Raw genomic sequence first — 19,004 nt, forward strand, 5'->3', positions numbered from 1 at the left:
TTCCATCATTTTGTATAATTATAATGCACCAATAACAAATATGGGGGAAGGACACTTGGAGCCACATGATAATACTTGTTTTGTAAAAGAATTGTTTATTGAAGAGTATAGTTATTGGTCTAAATGAAACTATTCCTCACTTTGCTTAGAAAAGACATTTTCCCAAAATGTTTATATAAAATTTTCTTTTTCCAAACATTCTTCTCAAAGACCTGAAGTTTAAATTGTATCTTAACTGCATTAGCACAAATCACACCAACATATTTGGTCAGCTTTTTATAAAATCATAAATTTGACTTTCATCAAGCTATTCCTTATTTCTAATTTTGGTACATAAGTCATGTATCAAAATTATAACAAGTTTCACAGTAAGTTCAGGTTATATGCAGAACTTTAGCAATTCCTGTACAAAAAATAATTCACATCATTATGGTCTTTAAACTGTGAACTTTCCAAATATGGAAAGAGCATCAAGTTCAACCTGTCTTGGCCTCTCATCTGTAGACAGTTTGACCAAACTTCTCAACAGATGCCTTTTAGTTGGAAGAGAGCCTATGAAGATAGTTTTAACTTGCACAGGTTCCATTGAAAGACTCAACTATTATACCTGAACACTCATACTCTCCAGGACCAAGTAGAATTGGCTTTTATTTAATTTTGCTGGAAATGAATTGAAATTCTTATCCATTAGAAAAATAAGGTAATGATTAAAATCTGGCAAATTTTACCCTTTCTTTACTTGACAAATGACTTTGTCTTCCTATAGAATTATTTTGCTCTTTTTTTGACCTATTTAATACTCTTTTCCCTTCCAGGATATTTCTCGTGTACTTGGTGTTGGTTTAACATGCAGCCCTCAAGTCTTTCATATGAACAATGCAGGATTTGGGGGTGGGGGGCATGTTGTACGGAAGTCCCCAGCGTCAGGGAAGACGACAGTACTTCTGGGGGTTTCCTGATGTGATATTTAGCTGTGCTTTGAGTGTAACTGTTGAGACATGACTTGATAAATTCTCTATCTTCCAGATTGCTGATTCCAGGGATGACTTAAGGAGGCTTGATAGTTCAGGAAACAACCCTGCATTTTCAGCAGTTGTTAATAATACCAGAATGCCAGTGTCACAAAAGGTGAGTGTCCCCTTCTCCCAAAAATGGGACCCAAAAGAGTTATTGCAGAATTGAGTTTATAAATTTTTCAGTGTGAATCACAACTAGGAAATGAGAAATTGGTTAATAAGAACTTTTATGTTTATTCTATCAAGATAGGAAAGACTGAATAGTATCTTGAATACTATTTCTTGACATAAGAAAACATTCCTATTTTCCTTCTGTTTGATATTCTAATTTCAGTCGAGTATTTGAGGTGTCATTTGAGAAGATCACCCTTTGCTTTCATTCTTGTATGCCAAACTAAAACTAATTTCTGTTGTCTTGGTTGTTCTATTTTTAAATTTTTTTTCCATTTAAGAATTCTTGCATTCTAGAAAATTCGAGTTACAGCAAAGGGCTAAGTGATAGCATAAAGATCTTATACATGTTTAAATCTTAATTTCCTCACCTGCATTATGCTTCAGTGAGAAACTTTCCTTTTAAAATAAACCAGAGTGACAAGTACAGCCAAGACTATGATAGATTGCACTAACCTGTTGAAATTGCTTTCAGAACTGTGGCACTGGACCATTATTGATTAGTTAATAAGTGGCAGGAGACAGTACAGCATGTATTCCTGGGTAAACAATAAAACTACTTCTTACCCTTTCATTATTTTATGAGGATGCAGATTTCATAGAGGCACTTAGGAGTGTGTGGTTTGTTCACCCAGCCATGTCATTTGCTATCACATCCTGTTCTTGTCTAGTCCCATGGCAGCTTACAAAGACCTGTGTGTGTGAGGGCAGGATCATACAGTGGGCACAGTGTAACTATTAAATTATAAATCCTTATCTGACCACTGGCAGCCCTGGACTGCACAGCCACTGCTTCATTAGACTTCAGTTCTGGTGATATGTGGAACCTGATGAACTGTTCATTGAAGGAAGGAGAGAATTTTCAGGGGTGGGTCCCTAATAAAATGCATACATGTTGACCTGTGAAGAAGAATAAGGCTTTTAAGCTCACACTATCATAATGTTACCCCCCCACACAAAAAAAAATGGGATCAGTTTAGAAATTTAGAGAATATTTAAGGTCACTACTGACTGAGCATTTTGGTTGGAGAGTACTTCGCTCAGGGTGCATCTACGTGTGTAGTACTGGGACTTGAACCCAGAACTTCACATATGGTAGGCAAGTGCTCTACCACTGAGCTGCACCCTCAGCCCCCTTTGTCATCTTTAGAGTCTCGATTTGCTGTCCATATATGATGGCCTGCCCTGAGCTTTGGTTGATTGGAGACAAGAGCTCATTTCTTAGGACTCCTTGTGGAACAGGCACAGGAAGGGCCTGTGAGTACAATGATGAGCCACTTTCTCCATAGAGCTGTCACTTTCCTGTATAAAATTGTTGTGTGGTAGAGACTTGCTCCTGTTATTTAAATGACTGATGGTGAAATGTTTTTGTATCCTTTCTCTGTCACATGACCATATTGCATTACTACAATAAGGTTCTGTCCATAACAAATAGTACTGAAAGTGATTAAGCTCTGGACAGCTCAGAACAATTTTGTCTTGAAAGAGTGATTTTTCTTTTGAATGGGTCATCTTATCTGGGCTCGTAAAAAGAATGGTGTGGTTTAAATGTGCAGTGTGATGGGAAATGAGGAACACCTTTGCCCCCTGAAGAGTCTTGGAGGGGCGCTTTCCTGATAGCTAGGTGTTTTTCTCAGATCTGGCCAGCAGAGGGCGAAGGACACTCATTCAGCAGCCTTCTGAAAGCTGCAGACTGGATTCCTTTTCTATCCTCCTGATAACTAGCTTTCCTTGGTTCCATGCCCAGTTTCTTCTGTTATCAGGAAGTAACTCCCCTTTGAGGTAAGAGCTTTGGGTTAGTTGAAAGCTTTTTCTCCTTCACGGCCAGAAGACTAGCTCTGCCTCTGTAAGAAAACAAAAATAAGTAACTTCTTTGTCCTCATTATGCAACACAATGTAACCCCTTACTACTCTAACAGTAAAGGCCTGTAATTGGGTTTATTAATTGAGAGTCATGATAACCAGCCGCCCTTAGTTAAAATTAAATAATTAAATCAGCAAGAACAATTAATAAATGTTTTATGTAAATGTAAACTAATCTTCTTAAAGCAAAAGTTCTCACCTTTCAGGATAAAATCCACTTGAAGTTTTCTTTTCCCTTCATCCCCAGTGCCCAAATGCTGCCCCCTAGAGGCTCTGATGTAACTGTCTGAGATGGGGCCTGGACACTGCATGTTTTAAAGCCAGGGCTTTAAGCCACTTCTCTAAAATATAGTTCTGATCTGTCATCCTCATTTTACACCCCCGTTTCTTTCTTTCCAAATGTCTCTTTACAGGTGTTGATATACCTGCACATAACTTTTTTTTTTAAGCAGTGCTGGAGATTGAACCACTGAGCTATATCCCAGCTCCCCTTCATGAAACTTTCTATACACTTCTCCACTGTCTGATCTTTAAAGATGTACAGGACTGTAAAAGGACAATCTCTGTTTTCCTGCCCCCTATTTTCTGATATAGATTATAGTATCTTCTTGACTTCAGATGTTTCATAATGAATGGCTTTAATTTAACAATCACTCCTTAAGGCTAATTGAAATGTTAGGGTAGTACACTTCTATTCAAATTGGAGTTTTTCTTTGAGTTTCATATGCTTGACAACATTGAGAGTAACCTGTAATGCATAATATGAAGAACTTTAGAGCTCAGGAAACATTAACCACCCTTAACTTTCCTATGTGAAGGAGCTGGTGGTGGATATTAGCTTTGAGAAAAAGACCCAGAAAGCTGTACTTGGGTGTCAGTAACATTGCTCTTTCCTCCAGGACACTGTCAGGCATTTGATCTCCCAGACTTAGACTGCTGTGGCCCAGTGATGCCTTATGTTCTCCTCATACCTCCTCCTATCCTATCCTCACACCTCCAGAGGCTGATTCAGCCAGAGTCTCCTCTGCTGTGGGTGCTTCTTGGTGTTTCATGTTTCATGATTTTCTGCCGAGGGAACTTTTGTCCTAAAGTCATCACCTTCCTCAGTCGCAGTTTGGCAATCTGGACTTCTTTCTCTCCCTTCCCCTACAAATGTCCTAGACCCATATCCATACCCTTCCTAGAGTTGCACAGTTGTCTTACCATTGAAGATCAGCTAGAGCCAAGAATCTGGCACCTCTGTTCACTTCCGTGATTTAATATACATGTGATAGGGTTTATTAGGACTTTACTAGGGGGAGGCAGAAGGAAAGCGATTGGAATCAAGACCATTAGTGACATGCCTAGATGTTTAGGACTTCTGCAGTTAATTCTTATTAAGCCATCCGCTTGTTTTCTGTTAACATAGCCATAATTTTCTGTCAACACAGGATTAAGTGGAAGAGGGGAGACTGAAGTCTCTTGTTAAACTGAGAGAACAGCATATTTAGCCAATAAGAAAGACTTTAGAAATGGTTGGGATTGAGAATAAATATAAATTTGGCTTTAGCGAATTTGAAATGCAGGCTGGAGATAGGTGAATTTTGTTGATTAATGGGTAGAAATGCCATTCTCAAGCTCACAACATAAAGGAGGGCCAGATTATGGGAGTTATACATAATGAAAATTGAAACATTCAGATGGGCAGAAACAAAAGATCACCAACAATCTGAGGTGAACACAGGGCTAAGAACAATGTCAGTGGAGATCAAAGACACTGAGGAGTCAAGTGAGGGTTCTCAACTTTGCACATTAGAATCATGGAGATGATTTTGGTAAGCCATGTGTCCATGCCACCACACCCCAAACAATATGAATCTATGGGCATCAGACCAGTCAATCTTTACGTGATTCCAGTGTTTTGAACAATACCAAGAACCACCAACTTAGGACATCCAGGAGAAAGCAGCTGATACTTTTTCCCCGTTACATTCTGGTTTTCAATCAAGTCATCTTGTCATTTGTTTGTATTGTTACTGTCAAAGAGGGAAAATAATCAATGTTAGCTGTTTCACAAGTGCACAGAGCAGTTCACTTAGTAGGTCTCCTGTGTTGTTTGCAGAACTTAATGCAGTGTAGGGGAAAACACCCAGATGAAAGTTCCAGCTTCCTCACTCTTAGAGTGTAAGTGAATCATCTTGTGAGTCTAACTCTCAGATTCCTCATGGGAAAAATGGAAGACATGGGCCTGGTGTTCATAAGGATTCTGAAACTCTAGAAAGGATGATAACATGTGACTTTACGGAAGGTTTTGAGCCACTTAGTCACAGAATTGCTGAGTAGGACCCTTACTTCTCCAGAACATAAGTTCCCTTAGGCAGGTAGGTTTCTCATAAGTGTTAAACAACTAGAACAACACTTAACTCAGTGAAGGCTCTAAAAGTATTGTTGAAAAATGTAAAAGTTGACTGACCCTAGGTGACATAATTTGTGGAGCTGCCTACAAGTACTTGATTGTTCTAGTATAGCTTAGTGTTTTTGAAGTTCCTGTTGGTAAGGAGATCCTAGAGTGATTAGCATTTGCCTCACTGACCCCTGTAGTTAATTTGGTGACACTAGGAAGGGCCTAATAAAAATCAAGAATGTTTACTGCAGTGAATCATTCAGCTCTATTATATTTTGTTTAGTTTTTCATGAAAACCTATGTCAAGAGGGAATTTCTATGTTTGCTCAGACAGGAGCATGAGGACAACCATTAAAGTCAGTGATAAGTGTGTTTGGTTTCTCTTCTCTTGCAGGAAGTCAGTCCTCTCAGCAGCCATCAAACTACCGAACGCAGCAACAGTAAATCAAAGACCGAGTCGGGTGTCTCCAGAGTTAAATCTTTCCTTCCTGTTCCTAGAAGTAAAGTCACCCAGTGTTCCCAGAACACCAAAAAAAGCAGCAGCAGCAGTAATACAAGGCAACTAGAAATCAACAACAATTCCAGAGAAGAGAATTGGAACCCACACCAACACGAACAAAGTAGAAAAACCTAACCAACAGGCCTGCCTACAACATTCTCACTACTAACTCCTGTATATTTCTCTCAAACACCAAGGACAAGATGTAAATACCTTCAAACACTGTAATATAAAGTATGAGTGCGGGACCACTATTCAATCTTTTGTAAAGAATGTATTTATAACTAACTCTTCTTTTTTAAATTCTGTAGGATTGAACTTCAATATAAAGAAGTTATGCCAACTTTTCAAGTAGTTTTTTAATAGAAACATTGTAATAGTTTTAATCAAGATGTTCAGGGGTATTAGAACTCTGTACTGTATATTGCTCTCTGTACATATGTACATATGTATATTTAAGGAATCATTGCATATGTTACAAAGTATGTATAACATTGGCTTAGATGATATGTATCATTTTAAATGCAGATCATAATTTTATGTTCACTTGATGGAGAATGACTAGAATGGGGCAATAAATAACAAATCATTTCTAAGCAGTTATTTTCCATTACAAGCCATATTAAGTATTTTGCCTGTTAAATTCTAGTTTTACATTTTTGAATACTTTATTGGCTACATTGCCATTTGGTTGCATCATGTATATATTTATGCTTATGAGTTTGCATTATAACTCCTGTAAAATATGAAACTATAATGCAATAAAAGTGTTATCTTTCTTAAAAAAAAAAAGTTTTGTACCTAAGTGGATATAAGAGATACCTGCATAAAGACTTCAATAAATTAATTTGGAGTTAATCCCCTCTTAAGTATTATTTCTATTAGCACAACTGATATTAAAATTGATATTTTCTAGAAGTGATTTTCTAAAAGTATTGATGAAATTACTTATTCAACTCAGTTAAGATGCTTTGACACAAAATAAAACATTGAATTAGTGAAATAGTTTTGCTGTATTTTCTATCTCTAGCTCTCAATTTGTGTTCAATTTAGGAATGTTCTTAAAACTTCCACTGTACTGTTATTTCATTAGTTATTCGCAGACTCACCCTTACTAGAAAGTGTTGGTTGAATTAAAAATGTAGCAAACACTTAAGTGGAGCTCCAGCAATAAAACAACTCCCCCCCCCATAGGTACCAACAAAGTACAATTTTAATTTAAGAAACATTTGCTTGTTGAAAGCCCTTTGGGGGCCAGAATTGGTTTTTATATTAAAGCACCTACACCTGCACTGATACTGTTAAACATCTGCATGCATCAAATAAGAAAACATGTAGTGAAGATGTCACTTGGGGTGAAATAGGGGAAGACCTTTTCATCAAGGCAAAACTGCATTTCATTCTTTCTGGGCTTTACCTTGACCAGGCCAACCCTGGAGGTGCATAGTTCTGACCTCATGCACAGAGAAGGGTTCAGCAGGGAGGGAAGACTAGAACAAGGGCCCAGGTGTAGGAAGGAGGGAGACTAGGAAACAGGCTTAGACTGGAATGCAATGACTCCTTTGAGCTGGACCCAAGTTCTGGGTGCCCTAGCAGTAGCTGGTACTCTCTAGTGTCTACAAAAAGACATCCTGGGAACCAAACTGAATACACTCAATCATAGACCAACATATCTACATTCAAGTAGCCCATTGTATTTTTCTCCTGCTTAAGGACAAAATTAGATTATATCTCATTTGAGTAGTTAGGGCATTATATTTATATGATCAGCCTATCTAAAGACAAGGATTCTGTTAGCATACTCAAGGAACAAAGGAGAAAACAAAATCAAATTTGGAATACATTATTAAGATGACCTGTGGTAACTGACCCATGTTTCTTTGACTTAATAAAATTCAATGTGTACCATTTTTATAATTGGATAGATGGCAGGATGTCCAAAAGGGGCATTGTAATAGAGGCTTTCAAAATACAGATGGAAACCTAAGGGGTCATTATATCAATTTAGGAGTTATAACTGGCATTAAAAAAAATCAATACAAAATATCATCACAGTCAATAAAAGTAAAAACTGAAGTTTGTTCCCATTATGTGAATGTACGGATATATTTCCATCTCATTTAAGGTGTAACTGTCATAATCAAGTGTCTTTGAATGTCAATACCATATAATAGAACCTAGTGTTGGGGTGGGGCTGCGTTGGGGGCAAGCAAATTGGTCTTTGTGGCAAACAGCCTTGATGTGGAAGTAAGCCATTTACTTATTAGCTCTCCTGTGAAGTGAAACAAGCTACTTAACCTAACGCAGTTTTCTCAGTAAAATAAGGATCACAACAACCCTTCAGGTTGTCCATGGTGTTAGATGAGAGTACAGTGAGGCATTGCTAGGGGCCTCATTCATTCATAAAATAAGTATTAAATCAGGAGCTCAAATTATTGTGGCATCCCACATAAAGGAAATATTAACAGATCTGATGGGAGAGGAATGGTAAATAGTGCAGTTCTTTGATATTCCACTTTCAACAATGGACAGATTCTCCAGACAGAAAATTAACAAGGAAGTATCAGACAAACTACACTTTACGCTAGACAGACATAACAGATGTATAGAACATTCCACCCAACAGCAACAAAATATGTGTTCTTTCCCAGCTCACACAAGACACGCTCTACAATAGATCATTATTAGGCCACAAAGCAAGAGTCTCAAATGTAAGAAAAATTAAAATCATATCAAATATTTTTCCAGCTACAATGGTATGAAACAACCTGGTCCTGAGCAATCAATGAGTCAATGAAACTTAAAGGGAAATTAAAATCTTGAGACAAAAACAGAAACAACATACCCAAATATGGATGCAATAAAAACAGTTATAAGAGGGAAGTTCATAGCCATGAACATCTATATCACAAAGATCCAGAAAAACAACCTAGCATTTTACCTCAAGGAACTAGAAAAACAAAAGCAAACTAAGCCCAAGGCTAGTAGAAAGGATAAAGAGTAGAGCAGAAATTAAAAAAAAAAAAAATCACCATTGTGATTCCAACATCTTTTTGAATTATAATAATTCAAAAATAAATGCTGACAACTACATTATGATCCTCACATATTAAGCTATGGGTGTATGAAACAAGGTACAGACATGTCTAATTGAAAATAACTAAAACACATCAGCCATTTCCATTTTCATATTATTTCAGCTTAAACATGAGTCTCTTCCAAAGTAGACTGATACATTTTATAATTACTTTTATGTTAATAAGAAAACTTTATATAAAAGTTGATTAAAAGTAGCCAATGTTAGTATATAAATTCAGTTAATGCTTAATGAGAATTAAATTCATCTGAATAGCCCTGGCCATACTTTCAGTTAGGCACCTTTCTTAACAAGAATGGCCCATTTACAGAAAAGTCACTTTCTGAAGTTATGTGATGTTTTTTGTATTCTCTGTAGGATCATTTCTGCACCCCCCAAATATTCTATAGGTTTCAAAGGACTATATTAGTGAGTAGATAACCTTTATTAGTCTAGTTTTTTTGTTTTTTTGTTTTTTAAAAATATGTATTTTTTAATTATAGTTGGGCACAACACCTCTATTTCACTTTTTTATTTTTGTATGTGGTGCTGAGGTGAGCGCTCTATTGCTGAGCCACAATCCCAAACCTATTAGTCTGGTTTTGTCTGTGAAGAACATCTTTAATCACTGACCAAGATGCCAGTTGAGGGTTGAGTAAAAGGACTAGAAAATCCACTGAGAAGTCACCTGTGGTTACATACCATAGCAGGACTTTCTTTCAATAATGAGGTAGCAAATATCACCAGTCAGGAGTTCAGAACTCTGCTACAAACCTGACACTGAACATATCTGGGCTTCTATGTATACATGTGGAAAATTAGAGGATTTTTTTTGCTTTCCAGGAAGAAAAATACAATAAAAAAGCAAATTCTAAGAGTTGTTCCTATTCATACTGACACTTTCATTAGGGAATCAGCTAAACATATCATGACAGTTATGTATTTTAAGAAAATCAGTGCATTTCTGCAGGTCTAATTCAGTATTTGTTCACTAAAGTAATATTGTGCTGCATCCAGGAATAAAGCCTTAAGATATACCAGGCTCCTCCCATCTTAGAGCTTAGAGATTATTGGGGTCAGACTGTGAGTAAATGAAAATACAAATAAAGTGAGAAAAAAATGTCATTATGCATGTCCTATAAAGGGAATTAGTGATGTGATAGAACTTGTTAACACCATGCAAGGAGAATTACTTTTGGATAGAAGGTATCTCTAAGGACCTGACATTTTCTCTGGTATCTGAAGAATGAAATGGACTAAGAAATGTAGGAAGGTGGGGGATGTACTGGAAATTGCTCTTAAGCAAAAATAGACAAAATGGGATTATATAAAATTCAAAGTTTTTTGCATAGTAAAAGGAATCCATCCACAGAGTAAAGGGCTAACTCAGACTAGAAGAAAATTTTTACATACCACCATGTGATACTATCTAAAATACATAAGAAACTCAACTCAATAGAAGGAAAACAATTAACCTGACTTAAAACAACTGGGGAAATGATCTGAATAGACACTTCTCAAACTAAGACTGAAGTATATGGGAAAAATGCTCAATACCACTCATTCTCAAGGAAATGCAATTTAAACTCACAATGAGATATCACCTCAGATCTTTTAGAATAGCTATTATCAAAAAGACAAATGATTATAAGTGTTGGTGAAGGCACACCCTGTGGGAGGAAATATAAATTAGAACAGGCATTTTAGTATGGAGAATGCTCAAAAATTTTTAAAAGTACAGCTTCCATGTGATCCATCAATTCCAATCCTGGGTACATACCCAAAGCAAACAAAATCAACCTGTTAAAGAGACAACTGACCTCCAATGTTCATTGCAGCACTGTCCACAAGAGCCAAGAAAGGAATTCATCCTAAGTGTCCAGCAATAAATGAAGAGGCAAAGGAAATGGGGTACAGATACACAATAGAGTATCTTTTTTTTAATTTTTTTTTAAGATAAACCCTATTATTTGTGACAACATGGATGAACCTAGAGGATATTAAACTTTAAAAAAATAAAGAAAAATACCACATGATCATACTTATATGTAGAATCTAAAAAAAAGGCAAACATACAGAAGGAGAGAGTTGACTGACATGTTTGGGAAAATATTAATCAAAGTGTTAAAGTTTTCAATGAGATAGAAAAAAATAGCTCAAGAGACCTATTTTGCAGAATGATGCCTTTAGTTAATAACAATGTGTCTGTCCTTGAAAATCCTTAAATCTATACATTTAAAGCAATTCTAGCCAAAATCCAAGTCAATTTTTTAAAGCAATCAACATGCTCTATGAATACAACTTCTCCTTTAATTCAGAAGTTTTGCTGTATCTTCTTTGCCTTCTGATCTGGGAATAGCATACACATTCAAATAACTCTGATTAGAGCTGAATTTGTTTCTCTGCTGACTATCCATTAATTTGAGATTTTAAATTTTTACCTTTTTAGGAAAACAGACTGACCACATTTGTTTGATGTCTAGGTCTCCGTGTTATCGGGCCTAAAGCATCAATGTTTTATTTTCTTCCTGACAAATCTTTCAAAGGGTGTTTAAGCCCAAATATAATAATATTTTCACTAAAAATCATTTTAAGCAAAAGCAGCATGAGTTGGTTCTGTCAAACCAGTTTGTTCAGACCTTTCTGACAATTTGCTTTACCCTGGCATTTTCAAGATTGACCTTGTAAGTATTGAAATAGGAACTAGTCTCATGTGCAGCAACTGTGTGGTGTAATCTGAGAGGCGAGATGATCCTGCCCCAGTATCCCTCTCTTCCTTATTTCTGAATCATCCTATTAATACGTGATATTGTGGTAGTTTATGATATGGTAAATAGAGCATAGCAAATGAAATAATAAAATTCTGTTTTGTCATTGATCATGTGACACGACCTTCCTGGAACTAGGCTTTTAATTTGGAATAAATTGAAACTTTCAACTCCAGAAATTCTTGCTTCTGTAATTCATCAGGCACCTCAAACAGTCCAGATAATTTTTTTTTTATTACCCAAATGCTCAGGGAATAGAATTAGAATCTCTCAGTTAGAAGGAAAGACTCTGATGTGGTCCAGGGAGCAGGACCCTTCCTCCAGGGGCCATCCCCGCTGCATACTGCTGAGAAAGGAGCAGTGAAAGAACATGCTGGAACAGGCAGTGGGAGCACCAAGCCCAGGAGAAGATGGGGAAAAAGATAAAATAGTGGACTAGAGGGGGAAAAAAATAAAAAGGCAACCAGGCTGAAGACTAGAGTTTGGGTGAAGGGACATTTCACCCAGCTAGTCCAGGAACATTAAGAAGAAAAAGTTACAAATGTTGTATAGCAACCAAACAGGAGGTAAATTATTCACTACTTGAAGGCTAAGCCCATTCGTGCCTTGCTCATTTCTTTTTGACTCCAATACTTCGTACTTCTATATACTAGTATTATAATAAATGATTGACAATAAACTATAAAAATGATGATTGATAAACAATATAATGATGGTGTCTTGGCCTAACCAGGATGTTGAGTTCAAGTTCCTCACAAGTGAAGCTGAAAGAGTGTCCATCACCACCACCACCACCACCACAGCAGATGGTGCCTTGTGTGCAGGCTTTCAGAACCCCCGAGTCATCACGTGGAGTAGTGGATGATAGGAGGGCAAAAGCCAAAGAAACAAAATGGAAACTGAGGGCAGTGTGAGGCATCACTTCCAAACATTTAATCCATCATGGGTTCCCAAACACCTAGAGAATGGCCTTCTTCCCTAGCCACTGGCCAGTGCCCTAGTAGCAGCTTAACTCTTGACCATGCTTCCTAATGACCCCTCTGTCCTTGGGCTCTGCATTTCTCCAAATCTCAAACACAGCTCTGTCACTTCTTTCTCCTTACCCACATCTGCACAGTCTGACATGAAGGCTGGTATGCCCCTCCTCCAGCCCACACAGAAGGACCAGAACTCTGCATCCAGCCCAAAACTCAGAAAACCACCATAGCAGCTCAAGTCAGCTGGCTCTCCCTACACTCTCAGTCCACTCCCAGCCTTGCTTGGGAGCCTAGTTTGCTTTCCCCAGATGACCTTATATGAGAAATAAACCTTTAGTAAATCTTTTCATACCTTCTTGGGTGTGTGCATGCATGCAAGCATCGGTTTTGATATCTGATAAGTTCTAAGTTCCACTGGGGGGTGAGCATAATACTATCTTCCTTCTCATCCTTTGAGGTGTTAAATATTAAAATATGCCTTACTTAATCCTGTAAATAATCATACATTAAGTATCTTCACCTTTAAACCTAATATTTACCCAATGTACTTGAGCATTACTGTACCAACTAATCCTTTATACAATATTCATGTCTGGAAGGTCACGTCAATCTCAGAAGTCTTATGGTTTGCATTTTTTTTTAATTTTCAGAATAAGCCTACACCCTATTAAGCTCCCATCTAACAACTTCCCCATGTGTTAGAGCATTTGTGCTACCAAGATGAATCACTGTTTGATTCCTTCTCCTACTTGCCTTGACAGATGAACTTCATCACCTCTCTTGCTTTCTCAAAAATTAAGCCCAGATTCACAGAATCACACAGCACTTTGGGGAAAGACAGTCATTTGAATGTCTGCCTTGAGAAATGAATTACAATAGATGGGGTAGAGAGAGAAGATGGGAGGGGAGAGGAGGGGAGGGGGATAGTAAAGGATAGGAAAGGCAGCAGAATACAACAGACACTAGTATGGCAGTAAGTAAAAACGTGGATGTATAACCGATGTGATTCTGCAATCTGTATACGGGGGGGGGGGGAAATGGGAGTTCATAACCCACTTGAATCAAATGTATGAAATATGATATTTCAAGAGCTATGTAATGTTTTGAACAACTAATAATAAAAAATATGAATGTCTGCCTTGTATTTCAAGTCAAATCATATTCCCCTCTGGGAATAGCCAATTTGTACATTGTAGTCTAACCAGCATCATCTGTTTTAAAGAGACATTGACATATTTATGCTTAGGAGACATCACTTCCATAGAATTTCATGTGAATGGTGCTTACATTGTACTGGGGAAAATGTTTACCTTTCCAGGGTATCTGCCATTCATATCCAAGCTAAGAGAAATCCTGCCCTAAATTAAAGAGGTGCTGCTATAAAACCTCAGAGGAGTGATAGATCACACCAAAGCCAAAAGCCAAAACGTGCATTGTCGAAATCACAAACAGATGAAGTATAAATGATTTGGTGGAAAATCAATAAACAGAATTCTTGATCTTGAAATGATACCAAAGTGTCCACAATCTGTGGGGAACTCATATTTGCCTTTTTATTAGACACTTGAAAAAAATAACATTCAACACCAAAAGCAAGAATCTCCAGTTAAGGAAAGTCCTCTGCTACTCCAAAGATAAAGAATCCTTTCCTTCATCCAATGCCTCATTTTCCCAAATCATCTGAATCACCTTGAGCTAGCCCAACAGCCTACGTGACCTACTCATCATGGGACAAATCCATCTTCTTAACCTTTCAGCAGGACCCATTCATTTCCCACATCAAGGCCATAGTTCCTGATTTGAGATGATAACTTTTTATTTTTTCTAAGGATATCAAAGGGTTAATTATTCTATCTCATCTCCACCCTCTCCCCCCATGGGTTCCTATCTCCAGGAATTCATTGTTCTCTAACACTACATAGGTTAACATAAAAATAAATAACATGATGAAATCAACTTGATTTTGTAAAACAAAACAAAAAGCCACTACACTGAGTCCTGGGTTCAATCCCAGCACCATAAAAACAACAACAAAAAAAAATGCTTTTAAACTTTTGTGAACATCCAAGATATCTCAAAAATAAATGATAAACCTTGCCCTCACCTGCCTCTCCTGGCAGGTACACTCAGTATCAAAAGGACACACTCATGACTCCAGACAGTTAGCTGTCTTGCTGTGGGACACAGTGCTGACTTCTGTCAAAGTAATGGTATTGATTGCATCAAAGAAAAGCAGGATTAGCCATGTCTTCTCAATACCAAAATATCTAGCCAGTTTAATCACTAGATTAGAATTTTAAAGTAGCAGAAACCTTTGTGGACTTCTGCCAGTCTGTAGTTTCACTGAATTGGGAATCAAGACTAATGGAGATTAAGTGATTGGCTTCAAGTAAGGAAACTACGTAGTGACCACATTAAACTGAAGTGCAGATTGTATGACTCATGCTGCAACACTCCTGAATCATGATCCTTTGCTTTTGCCTGCTCCAAATCCATCCTTTGTACCCACCTTGATTTTCCTAGGGGAAATAATTCCTTTCTTTCTAGACAAGCAGACCCGGTAGAGCAAACTCCCCCTTGAGCATCAAGAGTTGGTATATGACCCAGACCAGGCCCATCAGAGCCAGTGACACTCAATTCTAGGACTGCTTCAGGCCCAGCATGAGGCCTTTCCCCACTACTAATGTGGTTGAGAGGAAATATTCATGCTGCTGGCCCGGTCTTTCATGTCACGGGACAAGCCTGCCTGCAGTAGAGTCAGCACAGGAAAAACAAAAAGAAAGCAAGATCAAGCCTTAATGGCAGGGTCAGAGCACCTACTACCATAGGAACCCTAGGCTCATCCCATGAGCAATACATCCCATTTTGTTCAAGCCAGTTTCATCAGTCTTTTGCCTCCTGTGATTGAAGTCCTGAGCAACACAGCTCAGCTATACTATGCCACATTTGATTAAGTTTTATGAAATGGAAAGAAACTCAATCTCAAATCCAAAGACATTCTCCAAGCACAGTGCAGATGAGATATTTCCCTTTTCGATGGTGTCCTTCGTTTAAGGAAATAAATGCCTAGTATATTATACTTTGTTCTGCCTAATTTTGAAGGAAATGGTGTGTTTAGTTATAGACACTAGACCAAATGGAATGTGCAGAGAATAGGATCCAAGGCCTGTTTTGGAAACAGGGGCATCCAAGCTAGGGAATCTGTTAAGAAAATTTTAAAAACTTTCCCACTGCATGCTCTTTCACAAATACTCAGAGAAAAAAAAAATGTAGATTAGGTATTACTCAGGACTGGGACTGAAACAGAAAGGCCAGAGGTGTACCCAGTGTGGTGGCATACACCTGTAATCCCAGCAACTAGGAAGCTGAGGCAGGAAGATCACAAGTTCAAAGCCTACTCAGGCAACTTGACTTCTTATTAAAAAATAAAAAATTAAAAATGGGTGGGCATGTAGTTCAGTGGTAGAGCTCATGCCTATCATGTGGGAGGTCTTGGGTTCAATTTTCAGTATAAAGGGAGAGAGAAAAAGAGGAGAAAAGTTACAGTACAAGAGTTAAAAGTCATGAAGTTTCTTTTTTCTCTTTTTTTTATTGTTCTAGTTAGTTGTACATGACAGCAGAATGCATTTCGGTTCATTGTACACAAGTGGAGCACAGCTTTTGATTTCTCTGGTAGTGTATGATATAGAGTTGCACCATATGTTTTTTGTGGTGATGCCAATGCTCAAAAATTGTGGTGCTGGTTGTACCACTCGGAATATACAAAAAATCATGGAATTGGGCGCTGTAAATGGACAAATTATATGACATCCTTCTTATGTGTTCCTTTTCTCTAAGTAACGAGCTTAAAGGGGGAAAAAAACCTACCAAAAAATTGTATTCTAGAAATTGTAATGTATTTTTCATAGACTACACATAACTATTTTCTTCCTAATACAGCAATGATGTTGTAAAAGTAGATAATTCAACCTTGTCTCTAGTAGAGTTGTTCAAACTTTCTTTTGATTTTTAGTAGTATAGAAAGGATTTCTCAAGCTTCAATTGTTGAGCCCCACCTGTCAATTTCTTGCTAATATGGTGCTTCTTGTTGTGGACAAGGTGGGCCCTATGGTCAAATAGACTGAGTCCAAGTAGTCTGGATCAGAGACCAAAATCCGATTCATTCTAATTTTTCTCCTTTGAGCAAAAGATATGGTTTGTTTCTGGATGAGGCCTACCAGGACCGAGCTGTAGTGGTGAGGAAGCAGAGCCAGCCTGGCACCTTAGAGGCTTCTGAAAAGTGTCCCATGTCTCTAGTATGTACTGTGGCCACTGTCTTATCCCACAGCCTCTGAGGACAATGCTTGGAAACTAGAGGTCCAGGAACTTGAGCTTCATTGTAAATTCCTTTGGAAGATTCTTAACTCTAGACCAGAGAACTGGATAATTATCTAAATTGATTTTGAGAGTCTTCCTAGAGAGAAAGGGGAAAGGAAGATGATCAAGTTATCTAAGGCTGGTGCTATGAGGAATTTCAAAACTAACTTGGGGATAAGGTAGCCCATGTGCTTCAAAAGTCCACAGAGTGGCCGCTTTGAGAAATAACTCAGGTAACCTTTTTTTTTTTTTTTCCCTTGTTTGGTAGGTAAGAAGGAAGCCTACAGATAGGACATCAGCCCAATGTCACATGTGTTTTTACAATCACAAGCAAACTTAAGACGTGATTGAATACTGCTCTGTGAACTTCCTACAACCATGGGTCAATCAATTACTCATGTTTTAGATGTTTCCTTGCCAAGGCGGCATGGAAAGTGTTTTGCCATGTTTATTCACCTGGCACTTACCTAGCTGTAGGCACCATTTGAAAAATATTTTGGAAAGGACTGCCAAATCCTGGTTCTAGAGGATTACTGGATCAAAATGCAATTGCTTGTTGAAATGGATCTCTGAATGACCTCTGTGTATGGATTTGGACAGCCAGAAACTTGGAGAATTGCAAGCTTAAAAAAAAAACAAAAAACTGAGAATCTTACCTCAAAAGAGGGACAGCTCACCTCCCCAACCCTTAGAGAATAAATTGAATTGCAAAGAAAAACTGTGATTAAATACACAAAGAATGGAAAAGAGCTCTGGTATGAGTTGGAGAAGCTTCTCCCATACAAGACTCTACCACATCTGAAAGAAAAGAGTAAATTCCCTCAGTACCCGCTCCCTAGAAACTCTTCCTGCTGCATGACATGAGGTTTCCTGCCTACTGTCCAGTGTTAACACACCACATACTTTTTTTTTTTTTTTTTTTTTTTTTTTGCCCCAAATGGCAACAACTCAGCCTGCTGCCAGGGAGGACAAATACATCTTCATAATCCTAAAAGTAAATACTGTTAATACAAAAGGATTACTAAAGTAATCCACTGTGTTCTGTTGACCTTGATAAAGTTTCCTAAAAGATGATATCTGTTTCTGTAAAGGAAAAGTTCCTTGAGAGACCAATGGCAGAGACTTAAGTAGAGATTAGATTTGGCAGCCCTGTGCCCAAGTTTACCTCTAAATAGGGAGCAGAACCTCCCACCCCATAAAGGATGCTAAATGCTAATTATGAAACAACTAAGCATCGACTATGTGAGGAAACTTTACAAAAAGAGTTTTTAGGAGGATTTATAGTGTTGGACAGAGTTTCATGACTTTAATTTCATTCATAACTTTACTGATACCTCTGAACAACATTGTAAAGTCTGGAGCAAGTCATCTGTAAAACATTTTAAATGAGTTTTCTTGACTGAAGTTCACTGTGTGGCATTAGTAATAAGGGTCATAAAATTAGGCATAGTTATTTGATGGACTGTGGTGAGCTATATCTAAAAACCTTAGTAATAGCTTTGAGTAACCTCCTTACTGTACAATAGGTGCATGTCCCCCAAAATTAGTAAATCATTTTTACTTTATAAGAGAGACGCCGTGACTATGCAATGTTAAACTTTTTGTACCTTCTCGTTGTTTTCAATCACACGTTACTGAAAAGGTATAAGAGGAACTCATTATAGATTAATCACCAAGGTGGTGAAAATGTCATTTAAATAATTCATTTGAAAACAAGGATCCAAATGAAAAATCAACATTCAGGATTAGCTTGTTTACTGATAAAGGAGGATTAGATAATATATCAGGGCCTTCTCTGCCCCCTCTCTAAACTGAGACCTTGACTGTGAATTACAGACTCACTGGACTGTGAGAAAAACTGAGTACCTAGACCTTGCACCAACACTTTTGCATTT

General features: G+C 37.7%; 1 protein-coding gene across 6 annotated transcripts in view; it reads left to right on the forward strand.

The window, feature by feature from the left end:
* Cttnbp2 (cortactin binding protein 2) overlaps positions 1–6,935 on the forward strand; it is a 140,804-nt gene extending 133,869 nt beyond the window's left edge. For all 6 annotated transcript variants that reach the window (XM_078040320.1, XM_078040316.1, XM_078040318.1 and 3 more), the window contains 2 exons: positions 1,027–1,128; positions 5,828–6,935. In XM_078040320.1, the coding sequence (XP_077896446.1) occupies positions 1,027–1,128; positions 5,828–6,067 (342 nt within the window). In that variant the 3' untranslated portion in view covers positions 6,068–6,935. The remainder of the gene's footprint in view (positions 1–1,026; positions 1,129–5,827) is intronic.
* Positions 6,936–19,004: the final 12,069 nt, after the last annotated feature.

Source organism: Ictidomys tridecemlineatus, chromosome 2 (assembly GCF_052094955.1).
Source record: "Ictidomys tridecemlineatus isolate mIctTri1 chromosome 2, mIctTri1.hap1, whole genome shotgun sequence".
NCBI classification, from domain to species: Eukaryota; Metazoa; Chordata; class Mammalia; order Rodentia; family Sciuridae; genus Ictidomys; species Ictidomys tridecemlineatus.